General features: G+C 41.2%; 2 protein-coding genes across 3 annotated transcripts in view; both read right to left on the minus strand.

Moving 5' to 3' along the window:
• aopep (aminopeptidase O (putative)) overlaps window positions 1-4164 on the minus strand; it is a 120184-nt gene extending 116020 nt beyond the window's left edge. The window contains exons 1-4 of the mRNA XM_017714769.2: window positions 4076-4164; window positions 1484-2318; window positions 715-881; window positions 453-597 (exon numbers count right to left, since the gene is read on the minus strand). Coding sequence (XP_017570258.1) covers window positions 453-597; window positions 715-881; window positions 1484-2196 — 1025 coding nt within the window. The 5' untranslated portion in view covers window positions 2197-2318; window positions 4076-4164. The remainder of the gene's footprint in view (window positions 1-452; window positions 598-714; window positions 882-1483; window positions 2319-4075) is intronic.
• A 4567-nt stretch (window positions 4165-8731) lies between these two features.
• Window positions 8732-24220, minus strand: part of dock8 (dedicator of cytokinesis 8) — a 95124-nt gene continuing 79635 nt past the window's right edge. For both annotated transcript variants that reach the window (XM_017714766.2, XM_017714767.2), the window contains 11 exons: window positions 24112-24212; window positions 23552-23744; window positions 21829-21972; window positions 21213-21344; window positions 20949-21083; window positions 20003-20092; window positions 19544-19780; window positions 18300-18443; window positions 17666-17772; window positions 12541-12711; window positions 8732-10115 (listed from right to left, as the gene is read on the minus strand). In XM_017714766.2, coding sequence (XP_017570255.1) covers window positions 10064-10115; window positions 12541-12711; window positions 17666-17772; window positions 18300-18443; window positions 19544-19780; window positions 20003-20092; window positions 20949-21083; window positions 21213-21344; window positions 21829-21972; window positions 23552-23744; window positions 24112-24212 — 1506 coding nt within the window. In that variant the 3' untranslated portion in view covers window positions 8732-10063. The remainder of the gene's footprint in view (window positions 10116-12540; window positions 12712-17665; window positions 17773-18299; window positions 18444-19543; window positions 19781-20002; window positions 20093-20948; window positions 21084-21212; window positions 21345-21828; window positions 21973-23551; window positions 23745-24111; window positions 24213-24220) is intronic.

Consider the following 24220-nt stretch of genomic DNA (forward strand, 5'->3'; position numbering starts at 1 on the left):
ACATTTTATGCAATCCAACACAAACCAGGGTATAAATAATACGGAGTTAATAATGATTATGAATCTTTAGGAAATCGCATCACAAAATCTCAAATCTCATCACGTTTCAGTTCATTTCTATTAGTTGTGTATGATCCTAAACTATTTTTTTTCTATAGAGTATAGAATAGTACGATAGTGGAATATGGACAAAAAAAAAAAAAAACACAACAGATCAAGCACTGCAGCCTCAGCACATTTATTTTCAAGAAGTGCCATTCCAATAAAACAAACTATAACCAAGATTTAAAATTTCAAAATGAAAAAAAAAAAACTTTATTATTATGATAATTGATTTTCAAAATCAATGCGGTTGAACTGCCACCTTCAGATCGATCGATCATGATTTTTACACCTCCAACACAGGCAAGATCATATCACAGACAACAGTAACTTCAATGAAAAGTACTTACCAGGTTAATGTTGCACAGGGCTCCTCACTTTCCCCTTCCTCAAGGTTGTGAACCCGAACCCTGGCTTCCTGCCACTTCCCTGCTGCTATGGTAAAAGTTGAGGCAGGCATTGGCATAGTAACATAATAATCCCATTGTAAGAAACCTGTTAAATAGAGCGAGAAATAGGTGTTAAGTTTGTCCAAGTGGCTTTTGAGTGCAAGCACTAGTTGCACTACATATTTCCGTTGAATTACACGCCAAATTATTGTTTTCAACAGACCCGTCTCCTCAGGCATGGGACTGGCCTGATTTTCACCACTCAGCAAAACCGTATATTCACACGGGGCCTTCACACACGCCTGCCAGGTCGACATCGCAACAGGTGGTTCTTGGCATGGGAAAAGAGCTCTGTTGTTGATTGGGGAGCCCATGGTGTAAACACAGCACCTAAACATGTGAAAAGGACATACACTATCCTGAACATTATGAGCCTTTAAGCGTAAAGCATGTCAGGGCAGGGCTGATCTAGGACCAGAATTACCTTCGATTAGGCTGATCTCATTTTTTGCTCCACTTGGGAAGGAGTGGTATACAGAGCACTGATAGACTTAGTGTAACTTCAGAGAATTTGTAATCAAATGGACAAAGGAAGGGACAAAATTCAAGCGGTTTTACCACCGCAACATATTTATGTCTATTTTTATAGGTACCAGTATGTACTACAGGGTCAGACACCACATATGAAAGGTTATCTGAGATTACTCAAAAGGCATTCCAGCATGAATTTGCATTTAATATGTTGTTTAAGTTATGTTATGTAGTATTGTATGGTGCAGCCCTGCATCCCTCAGCCTCGTGAGCTTGACGAAATTCACTGCATTGCATCCTTTTTGTGTTTTCATCCAATCTGTGTTCTCTCACTACAATACCCAGCATGCATTATGTAAATATGTCAACACAATCATTGGGAACCCCCCACAGTTGTAAAATAATCTTAACTCTAGCTTGTCCACTGATGTAAAGGCTAATAAATACAGACCGGTGCTCACCTGTCATCCTGGTCTTTTGTCCACCTCACTGAGCCTCCTGTAGGTTTGGTCTCATACCAGATCCTAAGGCAAGGAGGGAAGTCGCTAGGGGATTGAACCCCTTTCTTTCTGACTTGAAGACTCCACTGGTCCATGTGGAACAGCAGTGGCTGTGTATGAACCCCAGAGGCGTAGCTGCACTGGAGATAGAGGTCATGCTGTTGTCTCCATCGGTCTGAAGGAATGGATATCAGCTTCTGTACTAAAACAAATGATGAATTCTGACTGTCCTGATCCACCGTGTCTCCCTTGAGAAGGTCCCCAAGCTCAGGCACAGTGGACACATCCACCTCCTCCACCTTGGACACCAGCAGGTCACAGCAGTCCAAAATCAATGTAAAATCCTCATTCATATCATCCCATGGCAGCTTACTTACACCACTTTTTTGATCAAGGTTTGGTCCTGCATCATCAGGTACATGCGTGGAAGTAAAACAACTGGCTTGTTCCACATCACCAGCATCCTGTGGGTGTGGATCTTCTGAGAATGCTAAAGATACAGCTCCTTTACCAGGCTCCAGAAACAGGACAATGTTGCCACCGATGACCTTCTTCTGGAAGTCAACAGTCAAGTCCAGCACATAGTGCCTGACCAGCACATGATTAGTGTTGGCTCGCAAAGGCAGGTCATCTTTATTAGGGTCCAGCTCAGGTTGATGCTTAGGCTCCATCATTCAGTGTGTTGGTTCTGTCAGGAATTCATTTCTCAATTTACAGTGTGCAAACGTCAGACTCATTTCACCGTTAACACCAATTTATTTCACACTGCGGGATTCATTACTTAAGTCGTGATGGCCTGAAATTGAAAAGATGGGTTAATTTAACAGTTCCGCTTCAGAACATCAAGATACAGAAAATTTCTAGCAAGATGATTTGAGTAAATGTGACAAATTCTGACAGAAAGCTTAAAAGGACACGCTGAAATGAATACATTAATTATTTGGTATAAACATGTCGATTTGCACCAAAAAGCTGCAGTGGTCTCAGAGCAAGATTTGTATGTTTAGATGTGTAAAGACTAGGGAAACCCCTTATGATGATTATAGCAAAATCATGAATTCTGTCAAACCAGTGAGGATAATGAGTGCCATACTGTGCTTACATAATTTTACATAACATGGCAGGTTATATTAAAAGCTAGTTTTAGGTCAGAATGCCCCTTAAAAGTGGAGGAGGCTGTTCTTTTGCACTAAGGGTGAACAAACATTAGTCTTGACAGCATTAAACAGGTAAAAGGGAGTCGACGGGTATTTTACGAGTATTTTTTAATCGGTGTATATTTTCATGTCAGATTTGAGCATCAACACACGACAATTTAAAAGTTTATGGTTGCACATCTAGTGTAGGATTGCTGTGAGAAGGCCTGTGGTGCTATTCCAACTTTTTCTAGACCCCCTGAGCCACATACAGCAGGGCAGCACACACCAACCAGCCATAACATTTAAACCACCTCACTGCATCTGCATTCATTGTCCACTTTATCAGCTCCACTGACCGTATAGCTGCACTCTGTAGTTACACAGTTACAGACTGTAGTCCATCTGTCTCTCTGATACTCTGTTAGCCCCCTTTTACCCTGTTCTTCAATGGGCAGGACCCAACGACCAGTTGTAGTCTGGACTACAGTGCGCCGATATGGCGGTGGTGTGTTAGTGTGTGTTGCTCTGGTGCGAGTGGATCAGACACAGCAGTGCAGCTGGAGTTTAAAACACTGTGCCCACTCACTTTCCACTCTGTTAGCCACTACCTTGTTGTAGATGTGAAGACAAAGACAGTAGCTCATCTGATGCTGCACAGCTTGTGTCGGTCATCCTCTAGCCCTTCATCAGTGGTCACAGGACGCTGCCCACAGGACGCTGTTGGCTGGATATTTCTGGGTGGTGGACTATTCCCAGTCCAGCAGTGACAATGAGGGGTTTAAAAACTCCAGCAGCACTGCTGTGTCTGATCCACTCAGACCAGCACAGCACACACTAACACACCACCACCACATCAGTTTCAAAAAAGGGTTAACAAAGTATGCAGTAAACCAGACGGACCACAGATGGACTACAGGGTGTAACTGCAGAATACAAAGCGCTGCTGTAGGGCAAGGGGAGCAGCAAGAGGGGGGTGTTCATGTTTATGGCTGGTCGGTGTACAACACCATTAAACAGGAACATGAAGCAAAGTGCGCAGAACTGCCTGCCTGCGTGATTTGAACGCACCCTAGCTACTGAACTCAGTGCTGGGGAAACTCCGGACTTTTTAATATCAGTTTAACAGACAATAATAGAGGCGGTGAGTGTCGGGCGTCATGAAATGCGGAGTGTTTGCGTTTCGATGTTTCCACATATCACCATCACCATTAAAACAGCTTAACAACTCCAGCCAGTGGGTTTTTCCCGTCACCGCCTGGAGCTTCTGCCTCTTCCCCGCACCGTAGTGGCTTTTAACGCCATGCTCTGCGCCAAGCCGTCCGACTCTGGGGCTGGACGTGCAGGCAGAGGTAAAAGCCTGTAAGTGTGTGTTGCGCAGATGCGGCTGTGTGAACAACCGGCTGCTTCCACAAACCTGCGTCTCCCAGCGGCTCCACCGCCGAGCGCTGAACCGCCGAGCACGCTGTCGCACACGGACAGTCATCACTGCTCCGCGCCGGAGAGTAGAGCTGTAGATAAGCTGGATTTACCTCAGCACGGACTGCTAACAGACCCACAAACGGACTTTACCCGTTGTCCAAATCTGAAATAGGCAGTGGTGGACAGTAACTGAGTAACTGAGTAAATGTAATTAGTTTCTGTACTTTAGTATTTTTTTCCTGTATCTGTACTTAAGTTTTTCAATTACTGGGCGACTTTTTCCTTTCACTCCACTACATTTCAGAGTCTAATGTCCGACTTTTTCCTCCTACATTGTGAGAAATCTGTCGTTCCTTTTGGTTTCTGTGTGTATAAAAACGTCACATGTCAAAACGAAAGAAGCGCAAAGCCAGAGCACCAATCAGGGCCCAGCGGTCACTTTGTTTAGAGCTGGTTTTGACCTGTTGGTCATACCGACCCAGTGCAGCACGCGGTTCAACGTCAGCGCAGCAGCGTAAAACTTTGGGAGAGTCTGTTCAACATAAATGATGAACTAACCTAACTTTGTGTAAATAGAGCTCAATATAGAAATATGTCCACATATGCAGTCGAGACTGACGCGGCTTTTTTCTGAATTTCTACAAACACCATTTCATTTTATAGTAAATGAGTTTGGGCTGGTTTATGTTTATGAACAGACGCCTACAGATCAACATAGTAAAGGAGCTCATCTGTGATCCTGAGTTTAAAGCCAGTTTTTATTCAACTTAAACTTGGAACTAAGTTGTAAATAAATCTGAAACTGAAACTTTGCTTGTGTGTAAAAAGTGATTTCAGAGCCACTCGGTTCTCCCTGATGGAACCTGTTTACCTTCAGTGTTTTGTGCTTCTGATCATTTTAATAGACGTCAGCGTCACTAATTAATGACGTTCTATTAAAAGACTGGTTTACCAAGAGAGACGCTGGAGGACTTTCACCTGAAATGAGTTCATGAAGCCAGTCTGGTTATAAAAATGATAACAGGACCAGATCAGAGCCAGAATTACTCTTTTAGTACTTTTACTTTATACTTAAGTACATTTGAAGGTAAATACTTTAGTAGTTTTACTCAAGTGGAGGTCTAAAGGGAGGAACTTCTACTTTTACTGGAGTGATATTTACCTTGGGGGTCTCTACTTTAACTCAAGGACATGATTTGTGAACTTAGTCCACCTCTGGAAATATGCCCTGCTAAAATAATGACCTTTGAATAATAACAACTGCCTACAAATGAACCGAGTCACGACAGTTTAAAATAACAGTGGAAAAGGAAACAAAAGTGTGAGACACAAAAGAAAAATCTTCTGCATTCGGGCGATTATTAAGGCTGTAGACTCCGCATGATTAGCTAACTGCTCTGTAAATACGGCCACTACACGGAGACATGAAGCATGGAGATCTGGAGAAAACATACCCTGCTTTATATCCAGGGAACTGAGTACCATAATGCACTGTTTGTGATGAGCAAAGCCCTTTGCGCGGTTGCCAGTTGTGCTTATTAAACAACAATAGGCTTATTTTTCTGTAAAGTCACTTACAAGTATTGAAAGTCGTGGAATCTGGTTGCTTGTTTCTGTTGAGAGATCTGGCGACACTGTGTAACGTTAGTGTGTAAAATCATTTACAGCACAAATTCTGTTCTGTCTAATAATGCTCTATATCAGGGCTGCCCAGTCCTGGTGCTGGACATCTACCACCCTACAGAGTTTAGCTCCTTCCTTAATCTAACGCACCTGATCCAGATAGTGAAGGCATTCAGGAGCATCCAGATGTTAGAGCCAGGTGCGCTGGATCTGAGGTAGTAGATCTTCAGGACTAGGGCTAAACACCCTTGTTCTATATAATGCTTCATATTTTCGAATATAGAGTGTAGTGATTAAGGGAATGTAGAGTGTAGGGATTAAGGGAATGTAGAGTGTAGGGATTAAGGGAATGTAGAGTGTAGGGATTAAGGGAATGTAGAGCGTAGTGATTAAGGGAATATAGAGTGTAGTGATTAAGGGAATGTAGAGTGTAGTGATTAAGGGAATGTATAGTGATTAAGGGAATGTGGGGTATAGTGATTAAGGGAATTTAGAGTGTAGTGATTAAGGGAATATAGAGTGTAGTGATTAAGGGAATGTAGAGTGTAGTGATTAAGGGAATGTATAGTGATTAAGGGAATGTGGGGTATAGTGATTAAGGGAATTTAGAGTGTAGTGATTAAGGGAATGTAGGGTGTAGTGATTAAGGGAATATAGAGTGTAGTGATTAAGGGAATGTAGAGTGTAGTGATTAAGGGAATGTGGGGTATAGTGATCAAGGGAATGTAGTGTGTAGTGATTAAGGGAATGTAGAGTGTAGTGATTAAGGGAGTGTGGGGTATAGTGATTAAGGGAATGTAGAGTGTAGTGATTAAGGGAATATAGAGTGTAGTGATTAAGGGAATGTAGAGTGTAGTGATTAAGGGAATGTATAGTGATTAAGGGAATGTGGGGTATAGTGATTAAGGGAATTTAGAGTGTAGTGATTAAGGGAATGTAGGGTGTAGTGATTAAGGGAATATAGAGTGTAGTGATTAAGGGAATGTAGAGTGTAGTGATTAAGGGAATGTGGGGTATAGTGATCAAGGGAATGTAGTGTGTAGTGATTAAGGGAATGTAGAGTGTAGTGATTAAGGGAATGTGGGGTATAGTGATCAAGGGAATGTAGTGTGTAGTGATTAAGGGAATGTGGGGTATAGTGATTAAGGGAATGTAGTGTGTAGTGATTAAGGGAATGTAGAGTTTAGTGATTAAGGGAATGTAAGGTGTAGTGATTAAAGGAATGTATAGTGATTAAGGGAATGTAGGGTGTAGTGATTAAGGGAATGTGTAGTGATTAAGGGAATGTAGGGTGTAGTGATTAAGGGAATGTAGGGTGTAGTGATTAAGGGAATATAGAGTGTAGTGATTAAGGGAATATAGAGTGTAGTAATTAAGGGAATGTAGAGTGTAGTGATTAAGGGAATGTATAGTGATTAAGGGAATGTAGGGTGTAGTGATTAAGGGACTGTGTAGTGATTAAGGGAATGTAGGGTGTAGTGATTAAGGGAATGTGTAGTGATTAAGGGAATGTAGGGTGTAGTGATTAAGGGAATGTAGGGTGTAGTGATTAAGGGAATATAGAGTGTAGTGATTAAGGGAATATAGAGTGTAGTAATTAAGGGAATGTAGAGTGTAGTAATTAAGGGAATGTAGAGTGTAGTGATTAAGGGAATGTATAGTGATTAAGGGAATGTAGGGTGTAGTGATTAAGGGAATGTAGGGTGTAGTGATTAAGGGAATGTGCGGTATAGTGATTAAGGGAATATAGAGTGTAGTGATTAAGGGAATGTAGAGTGTAGTGATTAAGGGAATGTAGAGTTTAGTGATTAAGGGAATGTAGAGCATAGTGATTAAGGGAATGTAGAGTGTAGTGATTAAGGGAATGTATAGTGATTAAGGGAATGTAGGGTGTAGTGATTAAGGGAATGTGTAGTGATTAAGGGAATGTTGGGTGTAGTGATTAAGGGAATGTAGGGTGTAGTGATTAAGGGAATGTAGGGTGTAGTGATTAAGGGAATGTGAGGTATAGTGATTAAGGGAATATAGAGTGTAGTGATTAAGGGAATGTAAGGTGTAGTGATTAAGGGAATGTAGGGTGTAGTGATTAAGGGAATGTGGGGTATAGTGATTAAGGGAATATAGAGTGTAGTGATTAAGGGAATGTAAGGTGTAGTGAATAAGGGAATGTAGGGTGTAGTGATTAAGGGAATGTAAGGTGTAGTGAATAAGGGAATGTAGGGTGTAGTGATTAAGGGAATGTAGGGTGTAGTGATTAAGGGAATATAGAGTGTAGTGATTAAGGGAATGTAGGGTGTAGTGATTAAGGGAATGTAGGGTGTAGTGATTAAGGGAATGTAGAGTGTAGTGATTAAGGGAATGTAGAGTGTAGTGATTAAGGGAATGTAGGGTGTAGTGATTAAGGGAATATAGAGTGTAGTGATTAAGGGAATGTAGAGTGTAGTGATTAAGGGAATGTAGGGTGTAGTGATTAAGGGAATATAGAGTGTAGTGATTAAGGGAATGTAGGGTGTAGTGATTAAGGGAATGTAGGGTGTAGTGATTAAGGGAATATAGAGTGTAGTGATTAAGGGAATATAGAGTGTAGTGATTAAGGGAATGTAGGGTGTAGTGATTAAGGGAATATAGAGTGTAGTGATTAAGGGAATGTAGGGTGTAGTGATTAAGGGAATGTAGGGTGTAGTGATTAAGGGAATATAGAGTGTAGTGATTAAGGGAATATAGAGTGTAGTGATTAAGGGAATGTAGAGTGTAGTGATTAAGGGAATATAGAGTGTAGTGATTAAGGGAATGTAGAGTGTAGTGATTAAGGGAATATAGAGTGTAGTGATTAAGGGAATGTAGGGTGTAGTAATTAAGGGAATGTAGAGTCACACAGAGACACATAATATAACAAAAGTTGTAGGATATGGAAATGTATCATACTTCTGTGGCACTGACACGTAATAGCAATCATTTGAAACGTGCAATATAGTGTGATGAAAAGAAGTTTGTAAATGATGTTGTTTGCTGGAAGCGACCACACAGCTTTTACCATTAAACGTTTATTTGATTCATTTGCATGGCATTGATAAAAAATAGATCAATATCCACTTCTGTGCTTCTTACTGAGACCTCAGGAACAGAAAACAATCTAATAATTTTCAAAACTGAACAGTTCTCACACTGTAAAGAGCAGCAAGGTGTGTAACAGATCGAATGGTGCCATGAGGTTGATAACTAAACCAAATACTTCTTCCAAAACAGCCGGTTCAGCTATGGCCTGATATTATGGGATTAATTCTAATGGTAATGATTTTCATAATTTGGCACAGTACAAACTGACAAAACAACATAAAAACAGTCCAGAACAAAATATCAGCTTAGAAATACATAAAACAACAAAACGAAAAATGTTCCTTATCAACGTTTGATAAGCCCACCCACCGTGCGGTATCTTTTTAACTGATGTTGACTTTCTCATCATTCTTATTGCCTCTTTCTGATAAGAGTTAATCATGAGCACATTGTTACTGGTACATCACAGCCAGTGCTGATCAAACCAGTGAGCACATCGTAGCTAAAATTCTCTATAAATAAAGCAGAACATATATACATCTATTTCATATATCTCTGTTAAAATATATATATATATTCTATTATTGCAGCCAAAATCCAGAGAATAACTCGTGTTTGATGACATCAGGTTCAAACGTTAAAACATTTAGACATTACAGTTTGCAACACTGCAAAATAATTCAATGTTCCATGTAAAGTTTACACTTGTACATAAAATCCTCATTTATTTATTTATTTATTTATTTTTGAAAACATTTTCAAGTTGGTAGTTTGGTAGTTGATGACAATTATGACTTCCTGATATTCCCTTTTGGAATGCTGTTACAACAGAGCAATCAAGACAATGTTTTAAAACAGACAAAAAAGGAACGTGTTGATTTCGCGTTCTATTTTATGGACAACAAAACCGTCGTATGTGGTCTCAGATGCAAGTCCTCAATATCCCATCTCACTCTTTCCATTAGAGCTCAGTGGGTGAATGTGTTAATAAATAGTTCAATACTTATTATCATTTAACAGCTACCAAAGTACCAACCTGCTGAAATCACAGCCAGAAATTCTGCTGTCAAACGGAGAACACAAGAACAGAGACAGATAAAACAAAAGGACATTCCTGGAATCATCTATGTTCAGTATCACTTTGATGAACTGGACCTCAAATAACAGCATATGTGATATGATCTAGCATCTTTAATACTGTGCGTGAAACCCGGCTCCAGCCATCCAAACAACGTCGTTCCTCTTCTCTGAATGACGGAACGTTCTCTTCCCGATGTCCCCTGGAGACCCCGTTCTCATGACATCATGAACTCTCCTCCTGAGTGCGGCGGAAACTGTGCCGTTTGATGGAGTCCCTGTTCCAAACAAGACGGGAAGGAGGAGGAGAAGCTTTCAAAGGGCGGCGAAAGAGTAACTAGTACAACGACTCCTTGAAAAGGAGCTTTGGTGATGTTGAATTTTTAGATGAAGGACCGTTCTACACTACAACATCCGGGCACAATGACGTGCCTAGTCACACTGGTTAAATCAGATCAGTGACTTTACTCCTTTACTACAGCAATGAATCCATTTCACAGAAAGCAGTCCTCCGCTCTACAGGCTTAGTGAGAACAGACCTGTTTTCTGTGCGAGCATCACCACTGTAGGCTTGGCACACCCTTAAAGAAACAGTCTGGCAAAAAATCTGATTTCCTCTCATCTCTAATACTGTCAATAAGCCAAGAGGTTTGGTGCTTCTTTAGTTTTTTAAGATAAAAGTCTTTATGTAGCTGAAAAGTAATGGAAGCACCAATCAGGGCTGTGCAAACTACATGCCTAATATCTAGCCGACCGAACGTGACTTTCAGAATCTCAATGTATGTCATTTTTTTCTCTAATAACACCTTCACCATGTCTGTTTTAGTTGCTCGCCCCTTGGGGCAGTCGTGGGCTGGAGGTTAGGGATCTGGCCCTGTGACCGGAAGGTTGCCGGTTCGATCCCCAGGGCACCCAACTGCTCCCCGGGCGCCGTGGATAGGGCTCCAGTGTGCTCACTGCCCCCTAGTGTGTGTGTTCACTAGTGTGTATGTGGTGTTTCACTTCAAGGATGGGTTAAATGCGGAGGTGGAATTTTCCCGGTTGTGGGATCAAAAAAGTATCACTTAACTTCCTTGAGTTTTCTAGCACTCTCACTGGCAACAGCTCCTTAGTGTTGCTATTGCTTTCATAGATTTTGGCCCAATCCCATTTCTTATTTTTATCCCTACCCCTTGTTTTGAAGTGTCATCTTGCCTCTTCGATCTGAGTTTGGTTGAAATCTTCCCATACGAAATGGAAACGACCCTCAAATAAAAAAGAACTTTACTTCTTTAACAGGCTACTAGTGGTGCTCTGTAGGCGACCGTGCCAGCCTGCAGTGACAGCAGAGGAGGGTTCGTCAACCTCAAAGCTGGGCCTAGTAAAATTTAATGAATCTTATGCCTTCAAAGAGGGGAGATGTGGTAATTATATATTATCTCCCAGCCATAAATCTTCCGTGACTTGAAGCTGGAGTCAGCTATTTGCCAGCTTCTTGTTTGAATCTTCCCGTTCCACCTTAAACGGCGCAGCAGTTCTGATGCCTGAGGCGCCAGAAACTGCTGCATCATTTACGAACGGGAAATGTAGCTGCAAGCTGCTAAGACATCAGCATACTATTAGTGATTTTTCTGCTTGTTATGAAGAAAAGCACCATAATACATTGAAACAACATTAAACTGAAATGACACAGATTAAAGGACTCATTGCTGAGAATGTCAAACCTGCTTTCAAACAGCTCTCAGACTGGAAAACTAAACTGAGCTGTTCAAAACACACGAGCAGTCATCACGTGGGTGTACAACTGGGTGCCTTGCTGAAAAAAAATCTGTCTCCGTTAGGGAAACTGGGGCTAAAAACACAGTCATCACCCACTTCCCTCAAACCGTGTTGTTAAGTAATCTCAAGCAGTCAGGTTTGTTTGGTTTCTTTCACTGTATCAGACTGTAGTCCACGTCTTGAAGCCTGAATTCTGTTTATATTTGTCTATCTTCACAGATAACTCAACAGCTCCGTTTGATGCATGCATGTAATGATTTTATGTGGCCAGTTGGTATAATGCTTGTTATGGTTGTAAGCTTGCACTACCTGTTAGCTATATGACCCTTATAGCTCCAGAGCAAAACTAAAGAAGCAGGTTTCAGATTTGGGCTGAGCCATTAGGGGACCAATATTGCAGCTGCACAGTGGTTGGTTAGTGTAGTGGGTAACACCTCTGTCTTCCACACTGTAGACTGGGGTTCAATCCCCCACCAGAGCAAGCCCCCTACACTATACCAATAATGATCCTTGGGCAAGACTCCTAACACCACCTCGGCCTCCCTGTGTAAAATGGTCAAATTGTAAGTCGCTCTGGATAAGAGCGCCAGCCAAATGCCGTAAATGTAAATGTGACTATTTACTGTAAACTACGCTCCAGGCCTTTTTTGTGAAGAAGATCCATTTTTTCATATTGAAAGCTGAATATTATTTGCCAGACTGCCTTTTCACAAGCTTGGGTTAGTTTTATCCACTTTAAACTTCAATAATAATTCCAGATATAATTTTGTTTGTACAGATATAATTTGTACTTTGTGATTTTGATATAAAAACGATCAGCTCTACTTCAGATAACAGACGTCTGAACTAATCAGCTACATTTAGCATGAGAAGAAAACCAGATTTTCAGCCAGACTTGTCTTTTGCTGCTTTGCTACACAGTGAACAAGTGAGCAGATGTAGTACCTGTTCTCCAAGCGAGGTTTGACGATGGGCTTGTACAGTTCAGGGATTTTTCTCTCCAACATGGGCCTGAGATTCTCCCTCAGCTTGTTATAGTTCTTCTTCAGCTCCTGCTGGTATTCCTTCTGGTCAGGTGTGATCAGGGCCTTGTTCTTCTCCACTGCCTCCCCACACCTACAGCACAAACGCAGTTACAGTGAACCACATATGCTGGGCTGAGGAAATGAGCCATCTTATGCTGTAGGAACTGCAGGGGAACTGAATATGACTGAAAGCCATCATGATTTAAAAGCCTTATATGTTTTCTCTGGTATTTCTGTTACTGGAAGCCTTTTCAGAGCCGTGGCCATAAAATGAAGGACGGCCAAGGAAAAAGCCACAAAAGCATTAACACACTGGGCCAACTATGAGAAACATACACACATTACGTCCAAATCTGGAACAAGTCAGAACAAAGACATTCTGAAATAGTGACAGCAGATTTATTGCCATCCTAATGGTTTTACTCGTGTGTTTTTATAAGGGTCTGCGCATTTGAAGGCCACACATTTCAATAAATGGCATACAGTTCAAAAGTAATGACACATAAACCTGAACACAGACTACATTTGTTCGGGCCTCATAAGAAGATCAGTTGTGTGCAATAATAAATGTTGAGTTTGACTGCTTATCTAAGATCCTTTACGTTCTAATGAACACAGCTGCTGTGCTGTATATGGAGGGCACTAGTGCTTGATTAGAACTATGACTCTGAGGTGGAGCGGGTGATACTGCCAAGACTGAGCCCTGAAGATATTTTCATGACATGCGATATACAGTACGATGCAAAAGCTTTAGGCCCCTGAGATTGGTTTTAAAAAGCTAGTTATCTGGAAAGTAAGAATTTATCATTTGAAATTATTTTATCATTCTACATCTGTTTTGGTTAATCAATGCTTCATTAAATGAAACCAAATGTGCTGGTGATGGAAATGCATGTCATTGCTGGCAGCATCAAGGAGAAATCTAGTTTTTTGTACTGTATTTATGTTTACAGACACACACACACACACACACACACACACATTATATATATATATGTGTGTGAAGACACTGACTATACGATTTCAAGTGAGCCAGTTTGTCCACAGTTTGTGCTTTTGCTCTGTTGTTTGTGTTCCAGTTTCAGCTTCGTTTGTGTGACTTGATAATATTAAGACGTGAGATTTTAAAAGCCTGTGTGCATCTTTTCTTTGCTCTACTGTCTAACGTGCGCACTCTTTAGCCACATTTTAACCCCAACTCGCCTCCTCCACCGCCAAAATTTTGAGAATCAAACGCGCCTTTCTAGTTTGGGCGCTCAGCTAGAAGCAACTGTCAATGCGGATGATCTTTCAGTGTGAAACCAGTCTATCTTTAGCCTTCAGGTGTGGCTCTGGAGAGATCAGAGGCTTTGGATATTTTCAGACGTTTGATTCATTAAAACTGAAAATCTGCACCTGTTGTGGGAGATGGTCTGTGATGTAACTGACCAAACGATTCAGCCAAAAAGCCAAATAGAGGCAGTAGAGAGCAAAACGGCGAGGAGACTTGTCCAGTGGGGCCGCAGAGATGGAGGAGCTGTTGTTGAACTTCAGCAAATGCTTGATTAGCTTTATAATGATTACCAAATATAGAGCAGAACTTCAAGGCGTTAACTTTACCATTTTAAGTCAGCTTGCCAGTTTGTAGCAAAAGCAGCTCTCACTGCAGAACAGAATGATATTTCCCAGCAATATACAGTTCAAGCTTTGTTGAAGTCACGTAATAAAGAGAAGATTTGCCATTTGTCGTTGTCATTTCGTAGCTGAAACTCATTATGTGAGAATCTCTCTGCAGCTCAATCACAACAAAAAGACTATTTCTGGGAAGGACAGAGGTTCAGTGTGAGGTGCGCTCCATTTTACAAATCAAATAGGATTTGTCCTATGTGGCAAAGTAAGCTCTTATATTTACAACTTCCAAACAGTATCAATTCTGTGATAACTGCAAAGAACGTGTGTAAAATCATTAGCAACAACAGCAGTTTGTCCAGTTCTGATTTCCATTACTGAGGTACATTCCTCTAGTAATTAGACAAATGACTCCATATAGAATCACAAAGGTTTTTACATTTGAACGGTAAACAGCTACAGAGTTTCTCACACACTGTTAAATACATTACAAACACCACTAAAGCAGTGTGAGAGGGAGAGTGTCAGGTGGTGTTCTGCAAGATGAGAGCGAGGTCGAAATGTCTCTTTGCTTATGCATCTTTGTGTTTCGATTATTGTGTTGCATGCTTGAGCATACACTCACAGGCCACTTTATTAGGTACAGGTACCTGTTCAGTTGCTGGTTAACACAAACAGCTGATCAGCCAATCACACGGCCGCAGCTCACTGCATTCAGGCATGTAGAGGTGGTTAAGACGACTTGCTGAAGTGCAGACCGAGCATCAGAACGGGGAAGAAAGGGGATTTAAGGGGCTTTGAACGTGGCGTGGTTGTTGGTGCCAGACGGGCTGGTCTGAGTATTTCAGAAACTGCTGATCTGCTGGGATTTTCACGCTCAACCATCTCTAGGGTTTACAGAGAACGGTCCGAAAAAGAGGAAACATCCAGTGAGCGGTCAGTTGTGTGGACGAAAATGCCTTGTTGATGTGAGAGGTCAGAGGAGAATGGGCAGACTGGTTCCAGATGATAGAAAGACAACAGGAACTCAAATAACCAACCAGAATCTCTGAGGAACGTTTCCAACACCTTGTTGAAAGTCTGACACGAAGAATTAAGACAGCTCTGAAGGCAAAAGGGGGGTCCAGCCTTTTACTAGCAAGGTACCTAATAAAGTGGCCAGTGAGTGTATGTTAATGAGTCACAGAAACGGATGACGATTCAAGATTACAGCTGTGATGGCTGTCTCGCTTTCACATGTGGTGATATTTATTGTATGTACACTTTGCATGCAACAACTAAATTTCACATAAACCTGTACTCCACCATCCACTAGTTTCTCAGACTTGTCAGTCTAATAAAACAGAAACAGACCTGAATGTGACAGAATTACAGGCCCATGTTTACACAGTGAACTGTATGTATATGGCCGTATACTATTCCACAGAAAACTGATTTTATTTGAGTACACTGTATGAGCTCACACCTATTGTCATGCATTTGGCTCATTCTATGAAGGATACGGACTCCAACTCCCAGAATACTCTGGGAGATCATGTGATGGAACATCCGCGCTCGGACACCAACCATGGAGAAGACAACGTTACCCAGAATTCAGTGGATTCCCATGTGACTATAGACTCTAGCATGTGTTCCTATTAAGTTTTAAGTGTTTCCACCTGTGTGTTTATTCAGAGGACAGGTAGCCTAGAGTAGAAAAGCCCGGGCTTTTGTCAGTCTCAGTGTGAGGTATTGTTTCCCAGAAACTACTGAGCTTTCTCTTTTCTGATTCTGATTGTTTGGCTTCCCCTTTAGTGCTTCTGCTCGGAGTTTTGATCTGTGTTTCGACTTTCTGCCTGGACTCTGACTACGCTTTGTGTTTTGCCCCTTTTTACTTCGGTTGGTTGTTTTTTCCGCAAGCATCTGTTTTTCCGTCAGCACGTTACACCTATTAATTTTACAAACTGTGTAGTGCGCAGCCCACTGTGTAGTGGGCTTTAGGTACATTATTTGGGGGTCTCTTCTAAACCTTTTTTACTTAACCAAGCTGTTGATCAGTCTATTTCAGGGGTTGGCAAGCCAAATGTTAAGTAGAGCCATTCAGCAAAAATCGAACCACCTTGGGGAGCCACAATAGTTTCTGGCCGTTTTACCATCTTGGCTGTAAATAACGCACTACAGACTGACAATATAATATAAACCAAAACGCAGACTCTGCTTTAAACTTTAGCTCAGCTATAGCCGCTTTTCTTGCGTCTGGCAAGAAAATTTTCCACAAAAATTGAATCGTTTCTAAAATTTCTCTCAACGTTTGATTTTTTTACAAGGCTGCACTCGTTTCTCATTTGCCAGTTTCTTGTTTAAATTGTTCTGTTCCACCTTAAATTGCGCCTGAGGTGCCAGAATGTAACTGCTGTACCATTTAAGGTGGAACAGGAAAATTCGAATGAGTCTTCGAATCTGACTCCAGCTTCATGATTTTTTAGTGTCTCATTGTAGATTAAACGTATCAGGAAACCAACTGAGTACTTATCAGTGCAAATGAGTCTATTTTTCTCCAAATTATTAATGTTCGTCTTAAATCTTTCTCTTTGCCTTTTTCGTCATCTACCTAGCTAGGCGGAATTCCCATCTGTGTTATGACCAGCAGTCTGTGCACCCACTTCAATCAATCATTACTGCAAAGGATGATTGTTTTATGTTTAGCTACAGATCTAACTCTGCTGTAGAGCCGCAACAGGGCAGTAACAGAGCCACGTGTGATGTTATTTATTACAATAATGGTATCACATCATCAGATCGACCATCTCCACTCTGAAGTATATGACTCTTTCTCTCCAGTGTATAAAGAGGCCATGACATCCACTGGATAATGTAGCTTATAAGAGGCATGCCAGACTGAATGGATTATGGAAGAAAATAAACATTTTTCAAATTACAGTAAATATTTGTCAGTATTCTGGTAGCAATCAAGGCTCTGACGCACACTTTTCCTAAATGAAAGCAACCTTCAGGACCTGAACTGAAACATTCCCTCAAACGTTCCATATGTCCTGAGAAAAAAAAAAGGCCACGTTCGGAGCCTCATTTATTTAGAGCTTTAGTTTAAACATAATCGTAATGCAAATCAAATGCAGTCAAAATGCATTAAGCCTTGGCCAGCCTGCTCCTCTGCAAGTGGAAAAGAAATGGAAAGAATAGAAATGGACCTCTGTAGTCTCCTCTAGATGATTTTTAGCCATCTTCAGAAATATTTAAGAGGAAAAATAATGGCACCTCTTTATTTCTATTCTTGGTGCAAACGCAAACCGACTATTTTACATGATATTTTTGGGATTTTCCTTTGAACTGAGTAGACACCGAGTTGAGAAAGCACTAGGCAATTGGAAAAAAAATCATTGACCTGCAAAAAATGCTGGTTGTTCGTATCTCTTTCTTATCTCAAATGCCACACTCACCGTAGGATGAACTCTTTGAAACACAGCCGCAGCTTGTTGTGATGACGGTAGAGTTTAGGGTCTGCTGGGATTTCATTCAAGAAGACCTGGGCCACCTCCAGCGGTCCCTGAAGAGAGAGAGAAGATGGAAATAAAGAGGTCTCTCTCTCTCTCACTCTCGGTGCTGAAGGAGAAAATGAATGCTTCGTGCATTTGAGGCCACAAGGTAAAGTCAACACATAAGGGAAAGATCATGAATAGGTCTTTGTCTGAGTGATGTGGCTGCGGAGCCAAGCAGTGGAGGGATTGCTGTACGCTTCCTATGTTGTCCCTCCAACTGGCATTTATCACGTAACCACAGCCATCTCCTCAGGATTTTGGAGACATTCGCAACAGTAAACTTCTCATGATTGGTGTTGTAAACTGTTACTGCGCAGGCCTGCGTGGCCCCCAGAAAAGGGGAATATCACTTTAAATCCTTTCAGACTGACTTATGTGGCTTACATCACTATAATACGCTGTGCTTAGATTACCGCAAGCTTTTCCTGAGACTAAAACGGAGAGATTTCCTGAGGAGATGGAAAGTTCTCAGTCATGCGAAACAGTAGTGAATGAGTGAGTGAGTGTGTAAAAAGAGCAGGTGAGGTGGGCAGACCTGGTTGACTGTAGCTGTTACAGATCCCTGCAAAACCATCTGCAGCATTTTAGGGTCAGGCTTCTCTTTGTGCGTGGCGATGGCCAGTTCGCGGGTTTTCTTCTGCATGTCCTCGATAGCCACCTCAATTGGGGTGAGGTCAATCTGAAGTAGCAAAACAGAAGAACAACACAGGTAAGTGCTCAGGTACATTTACTACGGTCTTTATCCTTAACAAACAACATGTAGGGGAGAATATGGCACAACTTAACACAAGGTAGTTACTATAACTATTTTCTGTAGTTAAACAGATTTCTAGTTTAACATACTCCTTAAGCATCAACATTTCTCAAGGTTCACCCTGAAGACGTTAAAATTAAGTTTTTTATTCAAAGGGTTTTCTAATTGTGTACATACGTCAGATTAAGAAGCACCGGCTGGAAACATGTAACCAACTCACAGTGAGAGATAGCCAGGCTAAAGTACAGCCTCCACACAGTGGGGTTAGTTTTAACATGCCATTACAACTAAGCCATCTATACTAAACAAAGCCCAGGTTCATTTTTTGGAGCATTTTATTCTCAAATTCTACGCTACTTGTTTCGTCTTGTAGATGGACAACAAGAAGTAATGGATTTGTCGTCTGTGTAACGAGGCAGGTTCAGCTTCAGCTTCACAAAGCCTAACAAAGCTGTGGTTAACTAGTTTTACCATAGCAGTTAAAAACCTTCTCTGTTAACCCCTAAAAATCACATCCTTATTACATACTAAGGCTTGAGTCAGCCCTGTTTCTAGTAGCCCCTCAATCACTTGTAAGTGATAAATCTGCACTCCCACCACTTTTGGCTTTATTAAGTGTAGCAAAAGTGCTGCTTAACCCTTGATTCTAAACTTTACATCTATGCAGCACCTCATTCTACGTGTCTGTGAGTAGAAATGGAGCTATTTAAATTTGATTAAAAGTCGTTGTGCACAGTTGTTTTGTACGTTTGCCATATTTTCTCATTAGTTGATGCTGAAATAAACAGAAAAATTGTCAAAAATACAGGCCCAACCCTGTTCGTCCCACAGTTTGAACGCAAATGCAATTCATTTTGTACCTGCATAACTAATTAAACAATTATATTTAGACAAGTACATTTAAATAATTGCATAATGTAAACTGGGTGCACAGGAAAATGCCAAGAGCTCTGAACTTCTTAGGGTTAAAGTCCAGTGCCAAGCTGTAAGTAGACGTTGCTGATATCTACATGAAAATTCTTCACCTGATCTTTCTGAATGACGTTGATCCGCGTCTTCACATAAGGGAAGGCATGCTTGGTGGTCAAGATCGTCTTTCTCTTGTATTGCTCGTTCAGCTCTCCTCGAGGCCGTCCACTCTTTGTGAACGGGGTGGTGTACATGAAACGCCGCAGGTTGAAGTTCTTCTCAAAGTTGGTCATGCGGTCTTTCATCTCGTAATCATCAAAGTAGGGCTCCACATAAGTGATCTGAATATAAGCCTGAATCCAAAACATAAATCAGCTGCATATAAATGAGGAAACTTTAAGAAAAAAAAAAATCTTCACTAGCACTTAAGTGCCATTTAACAATCAAGCATAGTATCAGCTAAATAAGTGCTTTGTTTGTTTATATAGTAAGAGGAGGCTTTGCAGTTGATGAAACTCTGATTAGCTCTTGATTGTCCTGATGCTGAAATTAGCATTACGCCTGGTGTTAAGTACCTTGTTGGGATTCAGTTTGTTTCTGTCTACAGGTGTGGAATCCTTTATCATCTCCAGAACCCCATCCCCCAAACACTGGCTGTAGAAATTCTTCAGAAACAAGACATACATGGTTATTTGCAGATTTATGCACACAAAAAACAAATATTGAATGAGATCTGCTGATATACCTCTACACTACACTCAAAGGTTTGGAAGCAACAGTAACTTTTAAAAATTTAACATGAAAATTGTATTTTTTCCAAGAGATGAAATATACTATATGTCCAAAAGTATGTGGACACTTGATCATCCCATATATATGAGCCTGTTGGACATCCCATTCCAGAGTTAGCCTCCCTTTGCAGCTATAACAGAATCCACTGCTTTGGGAAGACTTTCCACACGATCATGCAGTCTGTTTACAGTGGAGTTGAGGGCAGGACTCAACTGTCTTTATGCTCTTCGCTTTGTGCACACGGGCAGTCATGAGGGAATAAGAAAAAGCCTTCCTCAAACTGTTGCCACACAGTTGGAAGTGTGTAATTGTCTAAAATGTCTTTGTAAGCTGTAGTGTTAACATTACCCTTCACTGGAGGGGCTGAAAAACAGCCTCCTCCACCAAACTCTACTCTTCACACGATGACAGTTCTCCTGGCATCTACAAAGTCCAGATTCATTTATCAGACTGCCAGGTAGTAAAGTTCGATTCATCACTCGAGACAACGTTTCCATTGCTTCAGAATCCAGTGGTGAGCTGCTTTACACCACTTCTGAATTGTGTTTGTTGCTGGCAATTTGATTATATTGTAAAATATGTCGGATACTTTAAAAATCACAGCTTACCCCCATGCTCAAGGTCTGTAGTGTAAGTTTAGCTCTGTAGAAGTTCACTGACTGATGCTTTTTTGTGCTACCTGCTGTTCTAAACTCTGTAGCACTAGACCTGTACATTCAAATAGCTTACCTCTAGTCTGTGTGAGATCTCAGGCAGATGCGTGATTCCTGGCTCTTTATAAATGAATTCCACTTCATCCAGATCCCCAAACTTAGAGCCAAAAAAGGCCACACGGAAATACGTTCCAAACATTCTCTTATGGCCCTGAAATAAGCCAGAAAACGTCTGGTTCAACTCTGTGGATAATTCAAATCATAGCCTCTACCTCATGAAACTATGTTATGTTGACCCAAGCCAAAAGTCTATAGGAGCACCATCTGCTCTCTGGTTTACCTTCTGAACAATGTTGTCAAAGGCTCTTTTCAAGTTGTCGTGAGTGGTGGACAGTTTACGAAAGTCTCTGTGGGCCTCCAGTATGGGAATGATGATCTTATACACTTCGTTCACTGCCTCATATAAACCAGCCTGTTGGTGAACAACGGCAAAGAACGTAGTGCATCAGGCAACATTAAGAATAAAATAAGGTTACACCATTTTTTCTCTAACCCCAATGTGTTACCAGCCAACATGTCTATGTGGTTTCTGTTGTACAATAGTACGGCATACAATTCCCGTGAGGTAGGCGATATGATATAACATCTCAACACTTTCCGAGACTCACAATTTTAAGATACGCTATATAATGATATTGTATTTTCCCGAGGTTTGATAGGTTTACAACAAACCAAAAAGCTACAAAACTAGAAATACAATGATTTTTCACCAAGTGCTAAATGCTGTTAAACAGTGGCCTGTACTGACGATATCCACAGTATGCTCAGAAAAGTACTTTGTGACATAATGTGATGTAAATTATCACAATAACACTGAATCGAAATGTCATATTGACCATCTCTACAGGTTCGCAATATACTTTTGCCCACATGTGAGATCTGCATGTTTAACTTACATTGCTGAAGAGTTCTGCGGCCTGCTCAAGAAGACCCACCAGGCCGTTCTCTGTGAAGTAGCGTCCTGAGCAGACTCCATCCTCATCTGGGGACAAAATATCGTCCGACACTGCAGACTCTTCCAGCACATTAGAAGAGATGTTCTGTGAAGGGAAAATTAACCTGTTTACCTCTGTGGCTTATTATGCGAATGGTTGTAAGATTAAAAATACAAGTCTGCTAATAACACTGTGTTACTAAACTATCATGTCTGAACTCAAAGCACAAAGACTTTTTGAAGTCTAAGCTTATAATTCAGTTATTACGACTTTATCATCCAGTAAGTACTATGAATTATTTGGGAACGGCTATAAAAATAATATGTACAGTACTGCACAAAAAATACTGCAAAAAGACCACCCTTTCCCACCCGTCACAGCAGTGTGCTGGTGTACCTTCATTTGTTTTCCACGATATGGGCCCTTTGTCTGCACTTATCAGCATTCATGATGCGTTTAATCAAAAATAAATAATTCCAGATGTTGTTATACCTCCACAAACTTTCACTGATCGTCCACCATGCCTGATGGAAGAATCCTAGATCATGGTGGAGGAGTACATACTGCATCCTGTTACTTTGAAGATCTCAAAAATAGACTCATCAATGCATAAAACCTTACTCCACATCTCAGACGTCCAGCTTTGATGTTCCACTTTAATTTTGTTGCCTTTTTTATCTATTTCTTTTTCTCAATAATGGCTTTTTGACAGCAACACAACCTTGCAGACTCAGTGTTGAGCTGTCTTCTCACCGTAAAAAGCACCTGTGGATCTGAAGCAAGAGTGGAGCTTGATTTTCTCCTCCTCTCAAAGATGAAAGCTTTAAGAGCTGTTTATCTGATGGTGACAGTGTCTTGCATGATTGTTAAGAGTCCCGTTTTCTTGGTGTTTAAATGTTTTTCAGTCCTGTTTTTTCACTTATTTCTTTTCTTTATGCAAGTGGATGATGTTATATATTATCTCCTCAGAAATATCTCCTTTAGTTATTTTAGATGCACATAAGAAAGAAATTTGCATGGCAGCTGAGGTGTGTTTGGGTAGTTGCTTGGGTGAATGTTAGTGTCTTTGAAAGGAACATAATATCAAGGACTCCTTGGGTTGGGGATTGGGACGAGCTTTTAAGATTAGGTTTTAAGATTAGGAGGATAAAAGGTAAAGTGGCAGTAGAGTGTACAAAAGTAAATATATGGGAATATAAAATATTGGTAGATTTGGATATTACACTCATTTTAATAGCTGTCTTCACTGGAAATGGTATTGAAAGAGTGGTCTCTGACTTCAGTCAGTCATTTCTGACTGCATGACAGCACAGCTCCCTCCTCTGGCTAGGGCGGCAAAAAAGTGGACACTTGTATGGTAGAAATTCCTTATTACCCTTGTCTAATTATCCTTGATATCATCCTTTGAGTTACACACATTTAATCCACACTTACTCCACACAAAGACAAAGTAAAGACCTTATTTATATGGGTTCACCTGTAGCACTGAGGTGTGAAAATGTCTGTTTTACTGTATAAAATGAGCCTTTCAGTTGCTGCGAGTTGCTGACTTGGACTTTGAGTCACTGAATGAGTCACTGTGAGTACTTGTTTCCACATTCCAGTTATCTAACATCTTATTTTGAACCTGAAAAGGAGTAAAAAGAGTGCATATTTTGGCACTCTACCTGTATGCATCACTCACTTGGAATGTGACGCTGCCCACAGGCAGGTACTTGTGGTCCTCCAGCATGCTGAGGTATTCCGCTACCAGGGCGGCGGCGTGCACCAGGCACATGGCTGACTCTGTGAAGCACTTTCTGCTGTTGTGTTTTTCTGCCATGTTCTGGAGCCAGGTCAGCCGCAGATCGGGCGACGTCTGGTAGCCCTTGGCAATCCTGCCACACACACACACACACAAATGCGGGGTTCAGCTCACTGTGATACAGCAATTAGGCTGCAAAATCCCAATTTCAACATCCTGAAATCAAGGGCACGTGTGCTTCTGTAGATTTACATGCAGCCTCTGCACACTGAGAACCAGATCACAGGGCTAAAACGCAGCCACATGGTTTCCATGGTAAGTCCAAAAACAGTAGACAAACAGCAGAAACCACAGGCAAATGGGAAGCAGAGGAGGAAACCACAGCATTAGGAGCCCAGAGGCAGGGGATGGAGACTGACACTTAGTCATGGGGGAGGTTGGTAGCTGTGACTGAGTGAGTGAGAAATTGTGCTTTTTTTGTATGTGCATGTATGTACTACCTATACATAAGGTCCATAAGCATCTCAGGGTCTTCCTGGAACTCCTTCATTTTTACTGTATCTGAGAGGATGCTGTTTAGGTTCCTCAGGAGCTCATCTACCTGTGAGC

The sequence above is a fragment of the Pygocentrus nattereri genome, chromosome 28, assembly GCF_015220715.1.
Source record: "Pygocentrus nattereri isolate fPygNat1 chromosome 28, fPygNat1.pri, whole genome shotgun sequence".
Lineage (NCBI taxonomy): Eukaryota > Metazoa > Chordata > Actinopteri > Characiformes > Serrasalmidae > Pygocentrus > Pygocentrus nattereri.